This window comes from Onychomys torridus, chromosome 17, assembly GCF_903995425.1.
Source record: "Onychomys torridus chromosome 17, mOncTor1.1, whole genome shotgun sequence".
Taxonomy (NCBI): Eukaryota; Metazoa; Chordata; class Mammalia; order Rodentia; family Cricetidae; genus Onychomys; species Onychomys torridus.
The window spans coordinates 60,462,028-60,480,995 of NC_050459.1; the positions used below are offsets into that span (position 1 = coordinate 60,462,028).

Sequence of the window (18,968 nt, forward strand, 5' to 3'; positions counted from 1 at the left end):
CCTCAAAAGGGGTATCTCATATTCAAACCTAACACGTTGTTTACTCCTACCCCTGTTACTTACGACCACTCTTCTCTTGAGCCCGCCCCCCCCCCCCCCCCAGCATAACTGGAGAACTGTCTGGCTGTATTCTTCCATGATCCAGAGAGTGTGTGTCTGGTACACAATATTGTAGGGTGAATTCAGGAGGTCCAAACTGTATAATCCCTATGGATTCTGGTGATGGCCCATGTAGCTCTCTCTGCCTACACAGGGACAACTAGCAAGTACTAACTAAAGCCCCCTCAGACTTCCTGCTGCATGCCATCTGAAGTGCTATGTGGACAGGTTACATTGGCCTTCCTTCGTGTCAGCCTCAGAGGTCTTACACACGAGAGTGACAGAGTGCAATCTTTTCTAACCGTCCCTTCTTCAACCCATGCCTTACCATAGAAGAATGAATCCCATAAGGAAGACAACACACTGGGAGAGGATATTCTTCAAGTCATCCCAGTCTCAGCTACTGACGTTGTAGGGCCACTCTGCTGTGGACGCATCCTGAGGCTCTGAGGATACCATAAGCAGACCTTTCTGGAAGGTGTGAGCCATGTTAGTCCTAGCTTCTTGGACTTGGGTCCCTCCCCATATGAGTTTCCTGTTTCTCCCACACCACTCTCCCTGCCATCGTCCTAAATATCTTTTCTGTACTTCTCCAACTCCTCCTGTTTGGCCTGCCTCTTCACGAGATGCAGTTTCTATTGGGAAATGAAGCCTTTAGGTTTGTCTACACCCTGAGAGTGTCCGACATCTCGCTGGCATTTTCTTCTGCCTTCTTTGTTCGCCCATCATTGAGTGTTCTTTGCGCTGCCTCCTTTTATGAGGAGAAAAGTACATCTCAGTTGTTTTGTGGGGCCCATCATCTGCTGCTTGGAACAGCTGCTGCTTTTTCACTGCATTGACATTTTCAGTTTTTGAAGATTGTCATGACCTGCCAATGTTTGAGGCTTACCATGCATTCTTTTCATGTTCCTTACAGGGCCACTAATAAAGACTAAGTTTATTCTCCAGATAACTTAGGCTAAATTCTTCATTTGTTTTGAAATGTGCACTAGCTGTCCCTGTAACAAGGCTGACTTTTATTACAAACTCCACCCACATGGATGTGCCCCCTCCCTTCCCTCTTAAAAGCTCTGGTGGCCTCTCTCTCTGTCTGTCTCTCTCTCTCTCTCTCTCTCTCTCTCTCTCTCTCTCTCTCTCTCTCTCTCTCTCTCTGCCTTCATTGGGAACTATGGCTTAGACATCCAGGTAAATAATGTGCTAATTTCTCCTTTAGGCTTCTTCAAATGTGAGAAGCATGTCATTTGCACTAAATGATACAAGTCTATCTGGTTCTGCAAATCAAGGAAGTCTAGTTTTAAAGCCAAACTCCCAAAAACACATCCACTAATCAGATTAGGCATTGTCTAAGTGACAGAGATTCATTGAGAGTCAGCCAAAATGTGTTCTAGTGAATTAGGGTTTGTCCTGAACCTATCCAGCTCCCAGGGAAGAACATAGTCATCCAGGTGTCATTCCGGGTTGAGGCTGAACACCTCTGTCTGACATCAAGGTACCTCTACAGCATCTTTTCTCCACCTCCATCTCTGCTGTTATCCCCCACCCAGACCTGAGCATCCATGAATAGTATTCACTAACTTGTTGTTTGTAAATTTTATTCTGTTTGCTTAAACAAATGAAAACTACTTAGAGTGAATGTCATGTCTCCCGTACCCTTGAGTCTCCATCACCCAACAACCATTTCAAAAATGTAGCAGAATTTACAACACCCACTGTATTTTCCCACACACTCTCTCCTGCCACAAAGGCTTCTGGCTTATCATGTCTGAATTGGATAATGACTTACTCATTGACACGTGTGAACAATGAGCGACTTATTCTACTCCTAGTGTTAGGAAACACACATTGGGAGACATTTCAAGTTTCTCTTCGCTTCATGCAGAGAACTCTTGCGTCTAATGCAATGTTCTTGGTTTGGGGTTTTGCTTGCTTGTTGGTTTGTTCTGTTTTCTGTCCTTCAGCCACTTTTATTTTAAGAGCTTAAGAGGTTCAGGAAAGATACAAACATACACGAGAAATCACAAAACAGACATAACTCAAGCTTAAGAAAGCTGCTTGTTTTCTTTCAGTTGGTAATGAAAAAAGTAGGAAGGCTTCATTTAATGAGGGTGAAGTCATTTTACACATACACCTACACATAAAGATATATATATATATATATTCTTAAAATCAGCAAAAGACTATCGATTGAAACCCATCTGGGAAAATCAGGGGAAACAAGTCACAGGACAGAGATCAAATCTCATGATCTGTTGGGAATATGTCAAAGAAAACCAGAGAGCAAAGCCAGGCCTGCCATTGGTTCCTCTGGTTTCACAGGCACCTTGTTCAGGACTGCCTACAGGAAGTGAGTCATCCCTTGCAGAACTTGTCACAACTCAACTTCGATCAGCCTCACTTTGGCCTGGCAGGAAGTAGCACTGTCCTCCACAAAAAGTGAGCCACCGATGGCGTCAAAGCAGAGGGGGAGAGTGGAGGGTTGCACAGGTGAGTAAGGGCAAGACATCAATGGGAAGGGAGGAAGGGAGACACCCAGATGAAAGGAAAATAAAACCCGTCCAATGGTCCCCAGTGATCTGGTCCCTGGGGAACAGGTGGTCCCTGAAATCCAAGCCTTATGGAGTCACCTGGGATGGGGCACAGGTATCACCCTCTTCAGCTACTCCTCACTTCCAGGATCATCACTGTTCTCCCCTAAGGGAAACTCCTTTGTGGGCTTCTGGGCTGCATACTGCTGGGTCTCCATGGGGCATCCCTGGCTCAGAATAGCCTGCAGCAAGAGACAAGTATAGATATTACTGCATAGCTTTGACCATCCTGTTTCTTGTCCACACTAGCATATCCAAGTTTAGTGTTAGAAAAACTCAAGATGTAAGTATAGCATCCTCTTTCTGCCTCATGGCTAGGCCCAGGCCTTCCAAAGTACCTGGGCATATCAAGTCCAGTCAGGACAAACATCTGATATGCTTGTGTATGAATCCTAGCATCTGTATGTAAAAGGCATAGCAAGAAGTTGGCTGAAATGGGTACTCCTCCCTCCAGACATTCTGCCTACTCCTGTTCCTTTGAGTAGCTTCTACATCTTCCCTGAATCCCTGAGACCCCTAAGATACTGGGATGTTCATGCTACAAGAAGAGCAAAGTAGGGCTGGAGAGATGGCTCAGAGGTTAAGAGCACTGGCTGCTCTTCCAGAGGTCCTGAGTTCAATTCCCAGCAACCACATGGTGGCTCACAACCATCTGTAATGAGATCTGGCATCCTCTTCTGCATACATAATAAATAAATAAATCTTTAAAAAAAAAAAAAAGAAGAAGAGCAAAGTAGCATACAGTGTGCAGGATCTTCTACCTGGAGACTATTTTTTTAACTTTAAATGACATGGCCTAAGCTGTAAGCATAAGGACTGAGCTTGAATCCCCAGTGCCCATATAAGAGATTGTGCATGATCATATGCCTGTAATCCTAGTACTGGTGAATACAAACAGGCAGGTCTTGGGAGCTCACTGGACAGCCAGCCAAGACAAAAGGGCAAGACTCTAGTACACTGAGAGACCCTGTTCGAGGCAGTAAGGCAAAGAAAAATAAAAGAAGGCAACATCCTCCTCTTACGCACTAACTTGCATGTGCCATACACAGATGAAATAAATGAAGTAATTTTTTTAAAAAGACATTACCAGATAAGGATAAAGGCAGATTCAAATGAATGAGCATGTGAGTAGATGAATGAACATACTTAATGGAATGCTGCTGTTTATAGAAGAAATAACTTAGCAAATCTAGTCTTGCTATAGTAACCACAGGATGCCTTTTACAGGCAAAATCCCTAACTCCTAGTAAGATTCTCCTTTTTCTTTTCTTTTTTTTTTTAAATTTAAGTTTTGTTTTGATTTTAATTTTTATGAGTGGGTCTCATGAAGGCCAGACTAGCCTTTAATTCCATATGTAGCTGAGGATGACCTTGAACTTCTATCCTACCACCTCTTTCTCCCAAATGCTGGGATAGCAGATGTGTGTGACCATGCCTGCTCCCTGTTTTCCTTCTTTACTTAAGATCCAGATAATCGGGAACCTGGTTGTAGAGAGAAAGAAGGGGAAGAGAAGGTAAAAGGGAAGGAGAAGTGTGTTAGGAAGACCAGAAATGCTGCAACACAGACATGACCAGCAGAGAGGAAATGAGCTCAAAGGGTCAGGGAGCACAGGAAGAAAGAGACATGTATTTTATTCAGCACTCAGAGTGCCTTACAAGCTTCTCCTCCTTAGCTGGGGGGTTCTGCAGGAAGCAGCAGAGAGGGGCATAGATGATATTGATGACACCAATGATGACCATGAGCCATGGAAAGCCAATGACCTGTACAACAGCACCTCCGGTAGATGGGCCTGTGGAAAAATAAATCAAATTCCAAGTATTTGTTGAATCAGTCATCTGTAGAACACTATGCTAGGGACAGTGGGTAACCACAGAGGCTGTAGCAGATTCCACTATCTTCAGATCCCTAAGAGAATGAGGCCTCTGGTTCCACATCCAGGTAAGCTACAATGGACAGGGGAGACTGGGTTACTTAGACCTGGGAGTTCTCATCCTCCCCAAACCAACATACCAATAGCAAAGCCCATGCAAAATGCCACATCAGCGATGGCGTAGACACTCCCATACACAGAGGTGTGGCGTAAGTCCACCAGGTATCCCATGATGGGCATCAAAGAGGAATCCACCATGCCTATGGCCAGAAAAAGCAGGATGCTATCAATCAGCTTACCCATAGCTACAGCATCTCCCTCAACTCTGCCTTCTTGCCCTGCTGTCCCCATGCTCTGCACCAGCACAGGTCCAGGTAGGAACCAAGAGCTCACCTCTGCATATCTGCCAGCTTCCCCCCCCCCCACCTTCCTGTCTTTCCACCATCCTCTTCTGATGGAGAAATGAGGAGGAAAGGAACTTGACCCAAGCAAATTTTCAAAGGCTTCTTTTTGACTTTGAGGGCACCACTTACCTATGGCAAAGCCAAGGCCTGCATTGGGGCCAATGAGGCCAAAAATATTGTGAGCCAGAGGCACCTGGAAGGGGATGGAAGAAGAGTTCTTCAGAGTGCCACTGGGATAGGGGCACAGGGGGCAGAGTTTTCATATGACATATATTTGAGACATGTGCCACATGTGTTACCTCTGATTTCTCACACCTTCTTTTGAAGAATAATCTTCCTTTCCACTTTGATCACATGAAAACTGGACTGGTACCAACCAAAGTTATGAAGCCAATAAGCAGCAAGATCAAGTATGAACCTCAGACTCAACTCCATTAAATCATAGCAAGGGACCCTTTCTGTTCATGTTCATCCTCATCATCTGCCACTCTCTACCAAACACACACTGCTGTCCTCATTGGTCATGTGGTCATCTTTCTTTTCATCATTGACACCATCAGATTTGCTTGCTATTTATTATACAGTACTGGATATTGAAACTAGGGCCTTGTGCATGTTAAGCAAACACCTCCCCCCTCTTATTTCTTTTGAGACAGGGGGGTCTCACTAAGTTTCCTAAGGTAGATTTGAACTCTGTAGCCCAGGCAATCCCTGAACTTCTGATCCTCCTATCTTAGCCTCCTAGTTGACATTAAAAGCCTACACCACCCAATTAAGTCCTAATATCTTATTTGAATCCCCAACTTGGTAGCCCAAAAAGACGAAAAAAAAAAAAAAAAATGAGGCCAACAGTTCACAGCTCATCAACTGGAGAGACTGGTGGCATTGCTTGGGTGCCACAAGAGCAAGCTACAATGTGCATTCACCCTACTGAAAGCCGGTCCTGCCCTTTCAGGCAGTCTGCCTACCCTTTCCTTCCTACCTGTCACCCCACCCACTATTCCATCACACAGCCCTCCAAGGTTTAGCATGCCACTTAGCACTGACAAGTCATTATACTTATGGGTAACCCCTCAACGGGTGCTCATATTTATCAATGGCAGGGCTGACTTGCTGAGGGCTTTTCATGTGCCCTCTCCATGCCGCAGTCTGTGTGGATTACCTCGAACATCCTGTGAGGTGCAAGCAGAATCCTCAAGTGAGACTACTGAGCAGGAAGGTGACTCAGTAGCTCAGGGCCACACAAATGGCAAGTGGCAAAGCTGGTGTGGTAGCATGAGCTCATGCCTATCTGCAGGGGTTCCAGCTCATCCTGGGTGCAGTGCTCAAAGCTCTATATAACCCTTGAGCCTGGAGCCAAATGGACTGATGGGCTGATGGTCTCCACTGAGGCCAGGAGCTAGTAAAGGCCTAGGATTTCAAAGGCCTCTTAAAGATGGAAATCCCTGCTTTCTTCTTCTTCTACCAAATTTTCTGATTCTAGAGACTGAGCCATTGGTGGTACCTGCCCTGGTGGCTGGTGGGAACTGTCACAGCAGATTGAACAAACGGATTCATAAAACACCATTGGCTGGCCGGCTCCAGAAATAGATACCAACATGTTTCACTTCACATATCTATGTGCACGGCCTCACACCTCTGGTTCCTCCCACCCACAGCCCTACGCCTCTGCTTTTCCCCCCTTCTTTGGATGGCATGCCATTTCAGTTGATGGCATCTCCTCCAGCACCAATGTCTGTTCATGTACAAATAGTTTTCCAGAAATTCCTACCAAGTCAGCCTGCTGCTCATTTGAAGCAAACTTATCTTACAATGTGTAGTGTGCTTCCTTTTTCAAGTGGGCCTCGTACTTACACAGAGCAAGCTGATTCCTACTGCCATCATTCCAACGAGGGAGCACAGCCACCTGCAAGAGAAGCGCATCATCACACACTGTCTGCAGAGAGATGGCTACTGCCTGCCATGTTGGCCGGTCCTCATTTAATCCCTTAGATTAGGGAAAGGAAGTGCGCAGAGACCAGGTTGAACCTCTTCTGTCCCGTTCGTTGTCTTGACCTCATCTCCTCCCTGACCTCATAGCTCTTCCCATACCAGTGTTGGGAGTAGGACAGTGGGACGTATACCTTTAGAACTGGTCTGCTGATTCCAAAGGCACTCGGCTCTTGGGAGATGCTGGTACACTTGATTACTGGTGCTTGCCAGTTCAGGTTACTTCTTTTTCCATAGTTTTTATTTATTATTATTTGTGTTTGTGTGTGTGAGAGAGAGAGGGGGGGAGGGGGTGACATGAGAAGAGGCACACCACAGCATGCATGTGCAAGTCAGAGGACAACGTTGTGGAGTGAGTTCTCTCTACCTTTATGTAGGTTACGGGGATTGAACTCAGGTCACTAGGCTTTTGCGGCCAGTGCCTTTACTCACTGATCCCTCTCTACAGCCCAGTTCAGACTCTACCTACTCATAATATACATGGTCTTACAAACCATCTCAAAAACCATATGGAAATATGCATACCTCTTCATACCTATAACTGCTTTCAAATGTGTTTTTAGAATCTTTGTGCTGAGTTACAATGATAAAATTAAAACCAAAGCTATTTCATATTTGTAATAGGGGAAGAGAATCTAGATTCATACTTTTTGGGCCCCTCGTGGGCTTCAGTTGTTCCTGTCTAGAATGCCCTAGGGTTCCATGGAATAGACTTTGGCAACTGCTGCCCCCAAATACATACTGCTTTCTTTTTCTTTTTTGCAGCTGGACTGGCATTACCTCTACAGCTGGAAAGGAAGGGCTGTCTCTATGTAACCACTGCCTCTTCCAAAGCAGTCATCTCAGGATAACCCATCCTCTGTCCCGTCCTCATCACCTACCCGTCAACCTCCCTCATGGCACTTTTTATCATTGTGTCCTAGACTGTCTCAGACAAGCTGTGCCAAGTACAGGGTCAAGCTCAAAGGACACTGTTAAGTGATAGTTCAATCATTCTTCCAGTTCCCCAGGCTACGTACCGACCCATCTTGTTGGCCAACACACCAAAAAGGTTCGTGCCAATGAGGTAGGCCACACTGGCAGGCAAGAAGGCCAGACCTGTGGAGGACACAGAAGCTCACCTTAGGACGTGCTCAACTTAACCTAAAGCACCCAACTTCCTACAGTTCAGCAAAGTACTCCTGACACCTCCAGGTCCCCAAGCCACTTTGTTGTATGCTTTGGAGATCTTTGTGCAACTCCAGAGCAGAAGTCTCAGGACCCTACAGCCCTCTTTTCCTCAGGACCAGGGCTTTTTTAAGCCTCAATATGTTTAATATGCTCTCAGCTCCCAGACTTCCTGACAAGTGGCCCATAAGTCACTGGCATGTATAAGATTGACTTGGTTACCAGCACTAGAGCATGAGATTCCTGGGAAGTCAAATCCCTCGCTTGCTTGTGACCTGTCCTCTTGTCACTTTGCCTGTGGTCTTTGCCTTTTTGAGCCTTGGCTCCCACATCAGAGTAGAGTGAAGCTGTCACTGAATGCTGCCAGGTAACAATGGGAGCAAGTTGGAAAACGTTTGTGAAAGCCTTTCATTAACTACTGTCCTGGCCACATGCCTTTATGACAGGAGAGTGAGATGATCTGGAACGTGGGTTTTGGAGCATACAGTTTGGGGTTCAGTATGTGGCTTGGCCACTTGTGAACTATGTGACTTGGAAATTGTACTTGTTATGTCCGAGTTCTTCCCCTCCCGCAACTCTTTCCATCTTTCTTGGGTTCTGTCTGATGAGCTTTTACCATTGGCAGGTATTCTTAAGGCCAGTAATTGAAAAGTAATAAGATCAACACAGAAGGGCTAGAGAGATGGCTCAGTAGTGAAGAGCACTGGCTGCTCTTACAGAGGATCCAGGTTTGATTCCCACGTGGTGGCTCACAACTGTCTGTACCTCCAGTTTCTTGAGCACTAGGCACGAATATGGTGCATAAAACATACATATAGGGGGCTGGAGAGATGGATCAGAGGTTAAGAGCACTGACTGCTCTTCCAGAGGTCCTGAGTTCAATTCCCAGCAACCACATGGTGGCTCACAGCCATCTGTAATGAGACCTGGTGCTCTCTTCTGGCCTGCAGGCAAAACATGCTGTATACATAATAAATAAATAAACCTTTAAAAAAACAAACATATAAGCAAAACACCCATGCACATAAAATATAAAATGAAATTTCTTTAAAAAGATAAACATAGAAACAAACACAGTGCAAGCCTGTAATCCCAGTTCAGGGGAGGCCATAGGAAATACAAGGAAAATGTGCTGTCTTCTCTACCAAAGCATTAAACAAGAAAAGGGAAGCACTATTTTAATAGAAAAATTATTTAAAAAATAGAAAAAATACAAAAACTGGCATTTTCTCCAAAATCAGAATATATAGATAATTGTTTTATTGTGCTTATTAACTGTGCCAGTGTCCATTAACCAATCAGGTAAGAATGCAAAGCCAAGTTCTAACCACTGAGAGAGAGGCACAGGAGCCCCACAGAGGGCTCGCTTCGTTAAGCAGTTAGCAGATAAGCACCCTTCTACCTTCTTGCCTTACAGAAGTACTTCGAATAATGTGGTCATTTTTCTTGAAACCCCTGGTGGCTTTTCTACTAGGCTGAATGGAGAGGATTGTAAATTTAAGGTCTACATAGCAAGACACTATCATAAAACAGAAGTAAAAGCAAATAAACTCAAAGGATGATCATAACTCAAAGGGAGTTCACATTCAAGGAGAGACAGATAATGAATGATGAAATAGTTTATTTTATTATGCTAAGTAATAATGCTAAAATAAACACTAAAAAAATGAAAAAAATGTTTGAAAAGGTGTGGAAGAAATTTCATGTAGCCATATGTCAGCGTGACTGGAGCAAAGATGACCAAGCATTTGAGAAGCCAAGGAAAGGCTGAGGGGTGGTGCTCAAGCTGAGCCCTTGTACCAAAAAAGAGAAGACAGAAAGAAGCATGTGAAGTACCTAACACAAGCTCAGAGGCATAAAGAAAGCAGCTAGTGTGCTGCAGGAGCAGGAAGGCTGCCTGGGTGGCTGGGGCCGAGCAGGAGTGCACAAGAAGTTTCAGAGAAGGAATTACACAGCCCAACTTGTGTTTTCTATGAACTCTCAGAAGACTGGGTTCACAGGACAAGGGTGAAGCCGGAGATTGTCTCAAGCCCTGAGGAAATGTCAGACTCTACTTGGAAGCCATAACAGAGAGGAGCAGACAAAATTGGAATTATTGCTAGGGTGGAGCTAAGGAGCTTCCTCTCGTGCCACGTCGGGGCCCAAGGAGAGTGAGAAGAGAGGAATAATGAGAACTAGAGCTTTCCACTTCCATCAACTGGGCGGTGGAGATCAGCGGGGAGGAAAAGTAGGGGGATCACGAAGGGCGTGAAACAACCATGTGGAGGGCCAGACAGGCAAATGTGCAAGGGCAGGGCTCCAAGAAGAGGTCATGAGCACAGAAGGTCAGGACTTGCTGCTTTCTACTTGTCTTTTAAGGTCACGAAGTGGGGATTGAAGAGATGGCTCAGTGATAGAGAACGCTTACTGGTCTTGGAAAGGACCTGACTTCTGTCCCTAACAACCATATTGAGTGGCTCACAACTGCCTGTACTAGCTCCAGAAGGATCTGACACCCCTGGCCTCTGTGAGTACCTGCACTCACATGTACGTGCCCAAGGGCATACATAAATAGTCATAATTATAGAGTTTGGGTTTGGGGGTTTTTTTGTTTTTGTTTGTTTGTTTGTTTCGAGACAGGGTTTCTCTGTGTAACAGTCCTGGCTGTCCTGAAACTCACCCTGTAGACCAGGCTGGCCTTGAACTCACAGAGATCCACCTGCCTCTGCCTTCCCAGTACTGGGATTAAAGGTATGTGCCACCACTGCCCAGCTTCATAATTATAGAGTTTTTTAAGAGCACTTTTTATTTTAATATTGGAAATGGTTGGGATTTTCTGCAAAAGCTCAGAAAGAGAATAGATATCCAAGTCTGCACACCACAATATAGGATTCCTTTTTTTTTTTTTTTTCTTCATAACCCTGATTGTCCTGGAACTCACTATGTGGACAAAGCTAGATCTGAACTCATAGACATCTAGCTGTCACTGCCTCCTGAGTGCCAGGATCGAAGGTGTGTGCCACCACACACAGGTTAAAATGTTTTCCTTATGTGTATCAGTGTGTGGCTGCTTGTCCATATGTGCACCATGTCTGTATGTGCATCCATGAAGTGCCATCAGCAGGCATCAGGTCCCCTGGAACTGGAGTTACAGGTGATTGTGAGACATGATGTGTGTGCTGGCGATAGAACCCCGGGCCTCTGGAGAAGCAGGAAGTGCTCTTAACCACTGAGCTACCTCTTTAGCACAAGGGTGGAATTCTTATCTTTGAAAGGTAGCACAGTAGGAGAGGAGAAGCCGATGAACTGAGGGGTGCAGCTTACAAGGCAAAGGGGAGTCACTGGAATGCTTCAGCCATCCCCAGAGCGAAGGCAGCATCTGAGGGCACAGGTGCAGGAAAGGGGGCAGATGTGACAGAACCCTAGGAGCCCCTTGCCCTCCCTTCTGGGAAAAGTCAGTAAGTGAGAGTGAAGATATGGAGTCCACAGTCTATCTGAGAAGTCTAACAACAAAACAGTTGTTTTGGGGGCTGGGGATTTAGCTCAGTAGTAGAGCACTTGCCTAGCAAGTGCAAGGCCCTGGGTTCGATCTTCAGCTCTGGCATAAATAAATAAATAAATAAATAAATAAATAAATAAATAGTAAATAGTAAATAGTAAATACGTAAACAAACAGATAGATAGATAGATAGATAGATAGATAGATAGATAGATAGATAAAATGTGCTTTAAAATATTTTTTAAAAACCAGTTGTTTGGGAAGATGAAAGGGAGTATATAACTAGTGGCATATAGGAAGACCATTAGCAGAAATACATACTTTAGATTTGTGGTCATAAATACCAGGTGAGAGCTGGGTATGGTGGCATATGCCTTCAATCCCAGCTACTCAGGAAGCTGAGGCAGGAAGATTGCAAGTTCAAAGCCAGCCTGGGAAAGTTGTGTAACCTATCTCACAATAAAATTAGAAAAGCTGGAAATTTAGCTCAGTGGCGAAGTGTTTATTTAACATATATGAGATCCTAGGTCTCTACGAGTGCAATAATAACGAAAATAGGGATGGATCTCATGGTAGAGCACTTCATGAGACCCCGAGTTCAATTCCCAGCACTACAAAAAGTGAAATGAGATAAGGGGGAATATCCTGGCTGTGTGTTATACTGTTGCTCTATTTGCTGTTCCTGACAGAGTCAGGGCTAGAAGGTCTAACCAGGGCTAGGAGTTTGCCACAAGAGAATCTCAGAAGCCAAGAAGACTTTCCAAGGAAGTGACATTTGTGCAGGACTTGAGAAGCCAAACTGCACTTTTTTTAAGGGGATGAGCAGAGGTGGAAAAAGAAAAAGACCTGAGGCCAGTGGATGGCTGGTCTCAGCGAGGTTAAAGAATGTGGAAGGTGTGAAGTAGCTTGCCTGGAACTGAGATTCCTGAGGTGGCAGGATTAGTAGTGACGTTAGCAGCAAGGGCATACACAGGATTGAGCGGTTAAACTGAGGAGAAAAGGGTCCCTGCGCCAGAGCACATGGAGAAAGTGGGAGGCTTCGGTGTTGACGGCCTCATCCACTAGGACAGTGAAGTCACTGTTTCAGGACAGGAATAGCACTGGAAAGGACAAGTGTGACAGTTTTTGTGGGAGAACGGTCTCCAAGAGGTCAGTGGATGGCAGTTAGAACTGCATGGACTTCAGAGGACTCGGGGGTCTTTGAAGGAGAAGAGGGAGGAAACTGTCTGGAAGCAGCGAAAGAGAGAAAGCCTGGGGGAGCAGACTGTCAGCATGGGGATCCCATGATGCTCTCGGGGAAGCATCCAGCTTTTCAGAAAGGGTGAGATGTGCAGGGAAGAGGAAGAAGGTATACTGATACTTGCCAAGGTCAGGCAGTCCCACCAAGCCCAGAATTTGGAAGGGCCATGGCATAGTGGGTCAGGTGAAAAGAATCTTTTAAAAAAGGTTTGTAAATGGTTTGTATGACACACAGAGAGAGAGAGAGAGAGAGAGAGAGAGAGAGAGAGACAGACAGACAGACAGACAGACAGACAGACAGACAGACAGACATGTCCTGGGAGATAGATCCAAGAAGTTTTCTGTGGCTGAAGAGACTTTTAAGAGCAAGGCCTGTGGTGCAGATGAAGCTTAGTTGGTAAAGTGCCTGCCTAGCATGCACAGAGGCCCTGGCTTCTAGCCTCAGTATCATATAATCTCAGAATGGTCACATACACCTGTAATCCCAGTATTCTGGATGTAGAGGCAAAAGGTTCAGTTCATTCTCAACCTTAGATACACAGTGATTTTGAAGCCACTACATGAGACCCTGCTGGAGGTGAGGCCAGGTCTTTTAATTGTCAGAGAGGTTTTTGTGGAGACATATTAAGGTGGCTCCCATGGGGCCACTAGAACTCTTGTGGAGTGAGTTAAAGGATGGAATTAAATCCTGAATTGTAAATGCTGCTACCATCCCCCAAAGTCCCTTATTAGAACCAGCACTATGGTGTTTGTACCATTCACCTCCAAAACTTTGTAAGTTTATGAAATCAGCCCACTTCAGATGTTTTCTTATAAAAATAGAATCAATTAACACAGGGACAGGATGATAGTGATTCACCAAGAAAATACCGCATAGGCTCTCAGTTCTCATTAAAAAAAACAAAACAAAACAAAAAAAAAGCTTCTTCTTTTTGTAACAGATGGAGGCTATTACAAAGACCCACAACTGTCAAAATACAGAGAATAGATGACTTTGTCCCCAAATGGCCAGAGTAACACAACCCCATACCTAAAGCTCAGGGAGAATTGTGGAAGGATTGTAAGAGCCTGAGGACAAGGAGACTGTTGCTAAATGGTGTGCTCTAGATGTGACAGGAAGCTGCATCCATGACATCTCACTAATATGGTTATCTGCACAAGACCACACCAGGCACTGTTCCAATGCACCGGGGAAGGGCTCACTAAGCTCCTCCCCTAGGTGAAGATCTACAGGCACTGGATGGAAGGGGATTCAATTTCCTTCAAGGATGAGCCCCTTTGAAAATTGTCCATACCCAAGTAGTCATCCCAACACTGATGAGCATCTGGAGAACACTACTGGACTCACTATTGGACCCACACATATGCATGTACACAGAGGCATGTACACACACATGCACATGTACACATACATGAGCACATACACACACACTAAAAAAATAATAATTAAAGACAAGGCCATCATTTTAAAGGGAGGATAGGGCAACATGGGAAGAGGTGGAGAGGCTGGGAGGCTGGTTATGATAAAAGTACTTATGAAATTATTTTAAAAAATTAAAAATGTTTATAGAAAAGAAAAAATAATAAAGCATAAAAAGTAAGAACAGACTGCATATCTTTTACACTGGCTTGGCACAGAAGTGCCCTGTGAATACTTGCCTTAATTATTGTCACGACCTGTGATGGTCAGGGTGAACGCAGGCATCTCACTCCAAGGCCAGGTATTGCCCCCACCCAAGCCCACCAGAGTGACTGGTGGCAAGCACTAGCCTGAGGGTCCGCTTGGAACCAGAAGTGTGAGTCTCTCTGGGTCTCACTAGGCCCTCCTTGTACCACTTTGGACCTCGAGGAAACAATATAACCCAATAGAAAGTATCATGACTCTGATCTCAAAGCCCAATGTACACAGTTGGCCAGGGCCTAGCAGAAGCTTGTTTGCTTTTAATATTGTCTTCTATGCAGCACAAGTGAAGCATGCCCACCTGTGTTTGCCTACTTTATCAGCCCAGGGTGGCAATCTGTTTCAAACTGTACCTGTTCATTTGTGCTTAACTGCTTATGAAAGTTTAGAGGTAATAACTACTGAATGGTGTAGCTGGTACATAGAAAGAGGAAGCTCTCTGGCCTAGCTCCCTGTCTCCTTGACATCCTTGTAAATTGTGTGAAATTTCCTAAATGAGGCTTTCCTTAAACACACACTTGTTCCACAGCACCTGACTCTAGCTGGTATTTCAGCAGTACTTTGTGTTCTAGGCTAATCAACACCCACATACTGTTCACAGCCTGTCTTCAAGGGTGGATCGCACATAGCCATGGTTGTCAAGATGAATTACTAGTTTAGTAAATCCTATAATCCATGCACTGCCCTAACCTCCCTGAAATAAGTACAAAGACCAAGACCCTCAAAGATATCTTCACGTTTACAAAGGAAAATGAAAAAAGGTATGGTGGTGCACACCTATAATCCCAGCACTGAGGAAGTTGAGACAGTAGGGTTAAGTCAAGACAAGTCCAAGCTGTATAGTGAGATCTTGTCTAAATAAATAAGTATAAGAAAAAAAAAAAAAAGCAGAGCTCTCCAACATGAAGAACATGTCTCCAGTTTGCAGGAAGGGGCAAAGGTAAAACACGAAACTAAAATCAAACAATAACAACAACAAAAACTGTCGAGAGTGATGTGTGGTCTTAATTAGACCTTGTACCACATGGCCAATGCGTCCTGGTACTGCTACTACATACAGAAGATAACATTGGCTTTGGAAACAGGCGCACCTTGGTTTGAATTTAAACACATCCACTTACCAATTACCATGTTGGAGTGGATCTGGGAGAGAGAGGAGATGTGTGGGGAAGGGGATGGGAAGAGTGGGAATAGGGGAAACGGTGGTCAGGATGTATTGAACACAAAAATAAATTGGAAAAAAAAAGGAGTGGGGTGGAGTTGACCTGTTTTGCCAACTTGCTTCGAAGCTGCCAGTATCATCTAGAACGTGTAGAGTTTATAGGTGCAAACAGCACCGGGGAAAGTAATAAGAAATAAAAATTTCACAAATTTATATTGCCAGCCAATGCTCTGGAAACAGAAACAGGCTTTGGGCTGGAAATACTGAAGAGTTTTACGGTACATGGTAACCAAGTGACTTGTAACTCGTAAGTGAGGCTGCTAACTGGATTTCTGGGGTAGTGCTGCTTCAGGCTGTAGTGCACTCACTAGTACCAGGAGCCAGAGTGGACAGAACCCCCTCAGAAGCGATGTTATCTGCACCAAGCTCTACCTAACTCAATTAATTGTCTCGGTCAGAGGCAGTTACAACCCAAGAAATTGAATTTGAAGTTGGGTGTGCAGCTGGAGCCCTGCTTAGAATTGGTCCCTTGAAATTAAATTCTGTATTTTTTATGGTACATTGAGCTATATCCGGTTCTTATCAGCTTCCCCTCTGGCACCACTAGCCTCCCCTGCCTGTAGTGACTGAGCTGTTAGCACGTAGTTTCTCCTGTCCCCTTGTCCTCAGGTTTCCTGGAAGAGGCCCAGGCATTCTCTCTAAGCTCACTCAAATACAAGGCCTCTGTGGAGCAGAAGAGGCTGGGGGCCTCCATTATGGACCAGAAGGAGGCTGAACACCCTTTCTAGAGTATAGGAGACAACAAAAGGAGGTGTGCTGACAGTGTGGTTGGTTGCGATCCTGCACAGTACACAGGTGCAGGGCACCATTCATTCCTACAACTGCTCTTGGGAGCAGATAGCAGTTCCGTGTTCATTTCAGACACTAGTCAAATGCTACTCAATTGTGAGACCAAATTAGTTCAATATAATGTGGTACAAAGTCATGGGAAAACGTTCATAGGCACTAAGGCTTAGGGTTTATATCTCAAGTCTTACTAAATAAGATTTCAGGGCTGGGGCTGTAGCTCAGTGGTAGAATCTTGCCCAGTTTGCATGGGGACCCTTGGCTTTATCTCCAGAACTAGTCAAAAATAAAGAGCAGACAGCATGGTTGTCTGTAAACGGAGCTGATACTTTCAGGCCCATCGGCCTCACTGGCTGGAACAACAAAACAAAATTTTACCTTATAATTGTATATAAATAAAAGATTCTTTAAAGGTGATGCTTAGAAAGTATGGTAGTTGATTTGATCAATTATTGGATCGGAATTGCTAGGAGACACACCCCTGGGAAGTCTGTGAGGGCGTTTGAAGAGAGGATTAGTGAATGCCTACACCGAACGTGAAAAGCACCGTCCTTCAGACTGTGGCCTTGCCAAAATAAAAAAGAATTTCAAAAGAACATGAGATGAGTGCAGGCATCCCCTGCCCTCCGTTTCATGGTCCCTCCAGAACTGAGGCCACCCAGCAATATTTAATTAACTCTGCAGGCCTTGCCCACCAAGACAGACCACATCCTCCCAAATCGAGAGAAAAGAAGTCCTTGCTTTGTTAGGTTGCTGTGTGTTGAGTAATTTGTCACAGTAACGAGAAAAGTAACGCAGAAAGAATAAGTGGTTTTCACAAAGTTATATTGCCAGCCGATGCTCTGGAAACAGAAACAGGCCTTGGGCTGGAAATACTAAAGAGTTTTACGATAGTACTAGGTCTGACCTTTCCATTGCCCACCATCTTTCACAAGGTGACTGACTCTCCACCCACCCATCTGGACTCATCTCATGGGTGTGGGCATGGGGCTGAGTCTATGAAGGGAGTGTACTGTTCCTTGGAGAGGCTGATGACCCGGACTTGATGGTTGTTGATTACCTTCTAAAAGGCCCCCACACTCGGGAGGCAGAGCCAGGTGGATTTCTGTGAGTTCGAGGCCAGCCTGGGCTACCAAGTGAGTTCCAGGAAAAGCACAAAGCTACACAGGGAAACCCTGTCTCAGGAAAAAAAAAAAAAAAAAAAAAAGGCCCCCAGCACCTGCCTGGTGCTTTAGCCTTTGCTGGGAACCCAGGTCACTCACCTAGCTGCCACTCAGGGGAACACATGGTCTGCATCATCCAGATGGGCAGGGTGGGCTCTAGTATGGCGACTCCCATGTTGGCCAGGCAGATGGAACCTGAGAGATAGTTCTGTGAGTCAGTACCTAAAGCCTGACTCTTCCCACAGATAGGGAGGTCGTGGTCAGCTTACCTGCTGCTACCAGGATGTAAGGGTCTTTGAGAAGTGTCAGAAGTGGAGTCCCCATTGCACTCTGAGAAAACAAATAACATGAACTTTCCATTTCTACAGACTTTACAACGCTTCTGTTTTCACAAGCTCTAAGATAGGATCTTAGACATCCTTGTCTCTTTTACCGTAGAGACTACAAAACTCGGTCTAGGGAAAGGGAGTGACCTGTCTGGTATCACAGCTGGAGACAGAGTCCATCTGTCTACAAGTCCCAAGGCAATCAGAGCAGCATACCACATATTGGATATAATTCCAACCTCCAATGACTGGAAGCAAGGCCAGGATTGTCAATAAGTGTCCAGGGCTTTTCCACTACATCTCTCTGTAAACCATTTGTACCACAGGCAACAGTTGACAACATCTGACAACAGGCAGAGCACTTAACCTCACAGCGAGTGTGTAAGTGCTACAGGAGAAACCACCTCAAGCTCTCTGGGTTCTTCCTCTGATCCATTCTGAGCTACGCTGTGCAGTCAGGGAGCTTGAACACCTATGTTTACGTGCTGGTCCTAATGACCAGCCTTGATCACCCCGCTCTCATGGCATAGCAGCTACACTTCACTTTCCCTTTGTTACCTTTACCTGAATTACCATCCTTCTCATCTCCAGAGTTCTCCATCTTACCTGTTCTTTCAGATCAAGTTCAAATCCCACCTTTCCCACAGTGTTCCCTGACTTAGTAGTTGGAACCACAGAGTATTTCCTAATCTCTGCTGTGCAGTCTACTCTGTCTAGATACAATAACCACATACGATGCACACACGACAATGGATAAATATCGAGGTGCCAAAACCAAAATTATAATATCCTTACCCCATTTGCAAGTCAAAGTGAAGAAATGGATGCAAAGAGTAAATATATACACAAAGAAGTAAGCCAGCATCACAGTTAAAGATACGTAATGATTACTGCCAGAGCTGGGGGTATGTACACTCAGTGGTGGAGTGCTTCCTGGGCTGTGAGAGGCCCTGTGTTT

General features: G+C 45.0%; 1 protein-coding gene across 2 annotated transcripts in view; it reads right to left on the reverse strand.

Annotated features, from left to right (window-relative positions):
• Positions 1-2,262: 2,262 nt before the first annotated feature.
• The window catches only part of Slc18a1 (solute carrier family 18 member A1), a 28,912-nt gene continuing 12,206 nt past the window's right edge, over positions 2,263-18,968 (reverse strand). Inside the window, exons 8-16 of one of the 2 annotated variants that reach the window (XM_036166791.1) lie at positions 17,954-18,014; positions 17,784-17,879; positions 7,968-8,046; positions 6,814-6,865; positions 5,089-5,152; positions 4,696-4,815; positions 4,341-4,474; positions 2,724-2,866; positions 2,263-2,516 (exon numbers count right to left, since the gene is read on the reverse strand). In XM_036166791.1, the coding sequence (XP_036022684.1) occupies positions 2,756-2,866; positions 4,341-4,474; positions 4,696-4,815; positions 5,089-5,152; positions 6,814-6,865; positions 7,968-8,046; positions 17,784-17,879; positions 17,954-18,014 (717 nt within the window). In that variant the 3' untranslated portion in view covers positions 2,263-2,516; positions 2,724-2,755. Of the gene's footprint in view, positions 2,517-2,723; positions 2,867-4,340; positions 4,475-4,695; positions 4,816-5,088; positions 5,153-6,813; positions 6,866-7,967; positions 8,047-17,783; positions 17,880-17,953; positions 18,015-18,968 lie in introns of those variants that run through there. The other variant, XM_036166792.1, reaches the window with a different exon arrangement.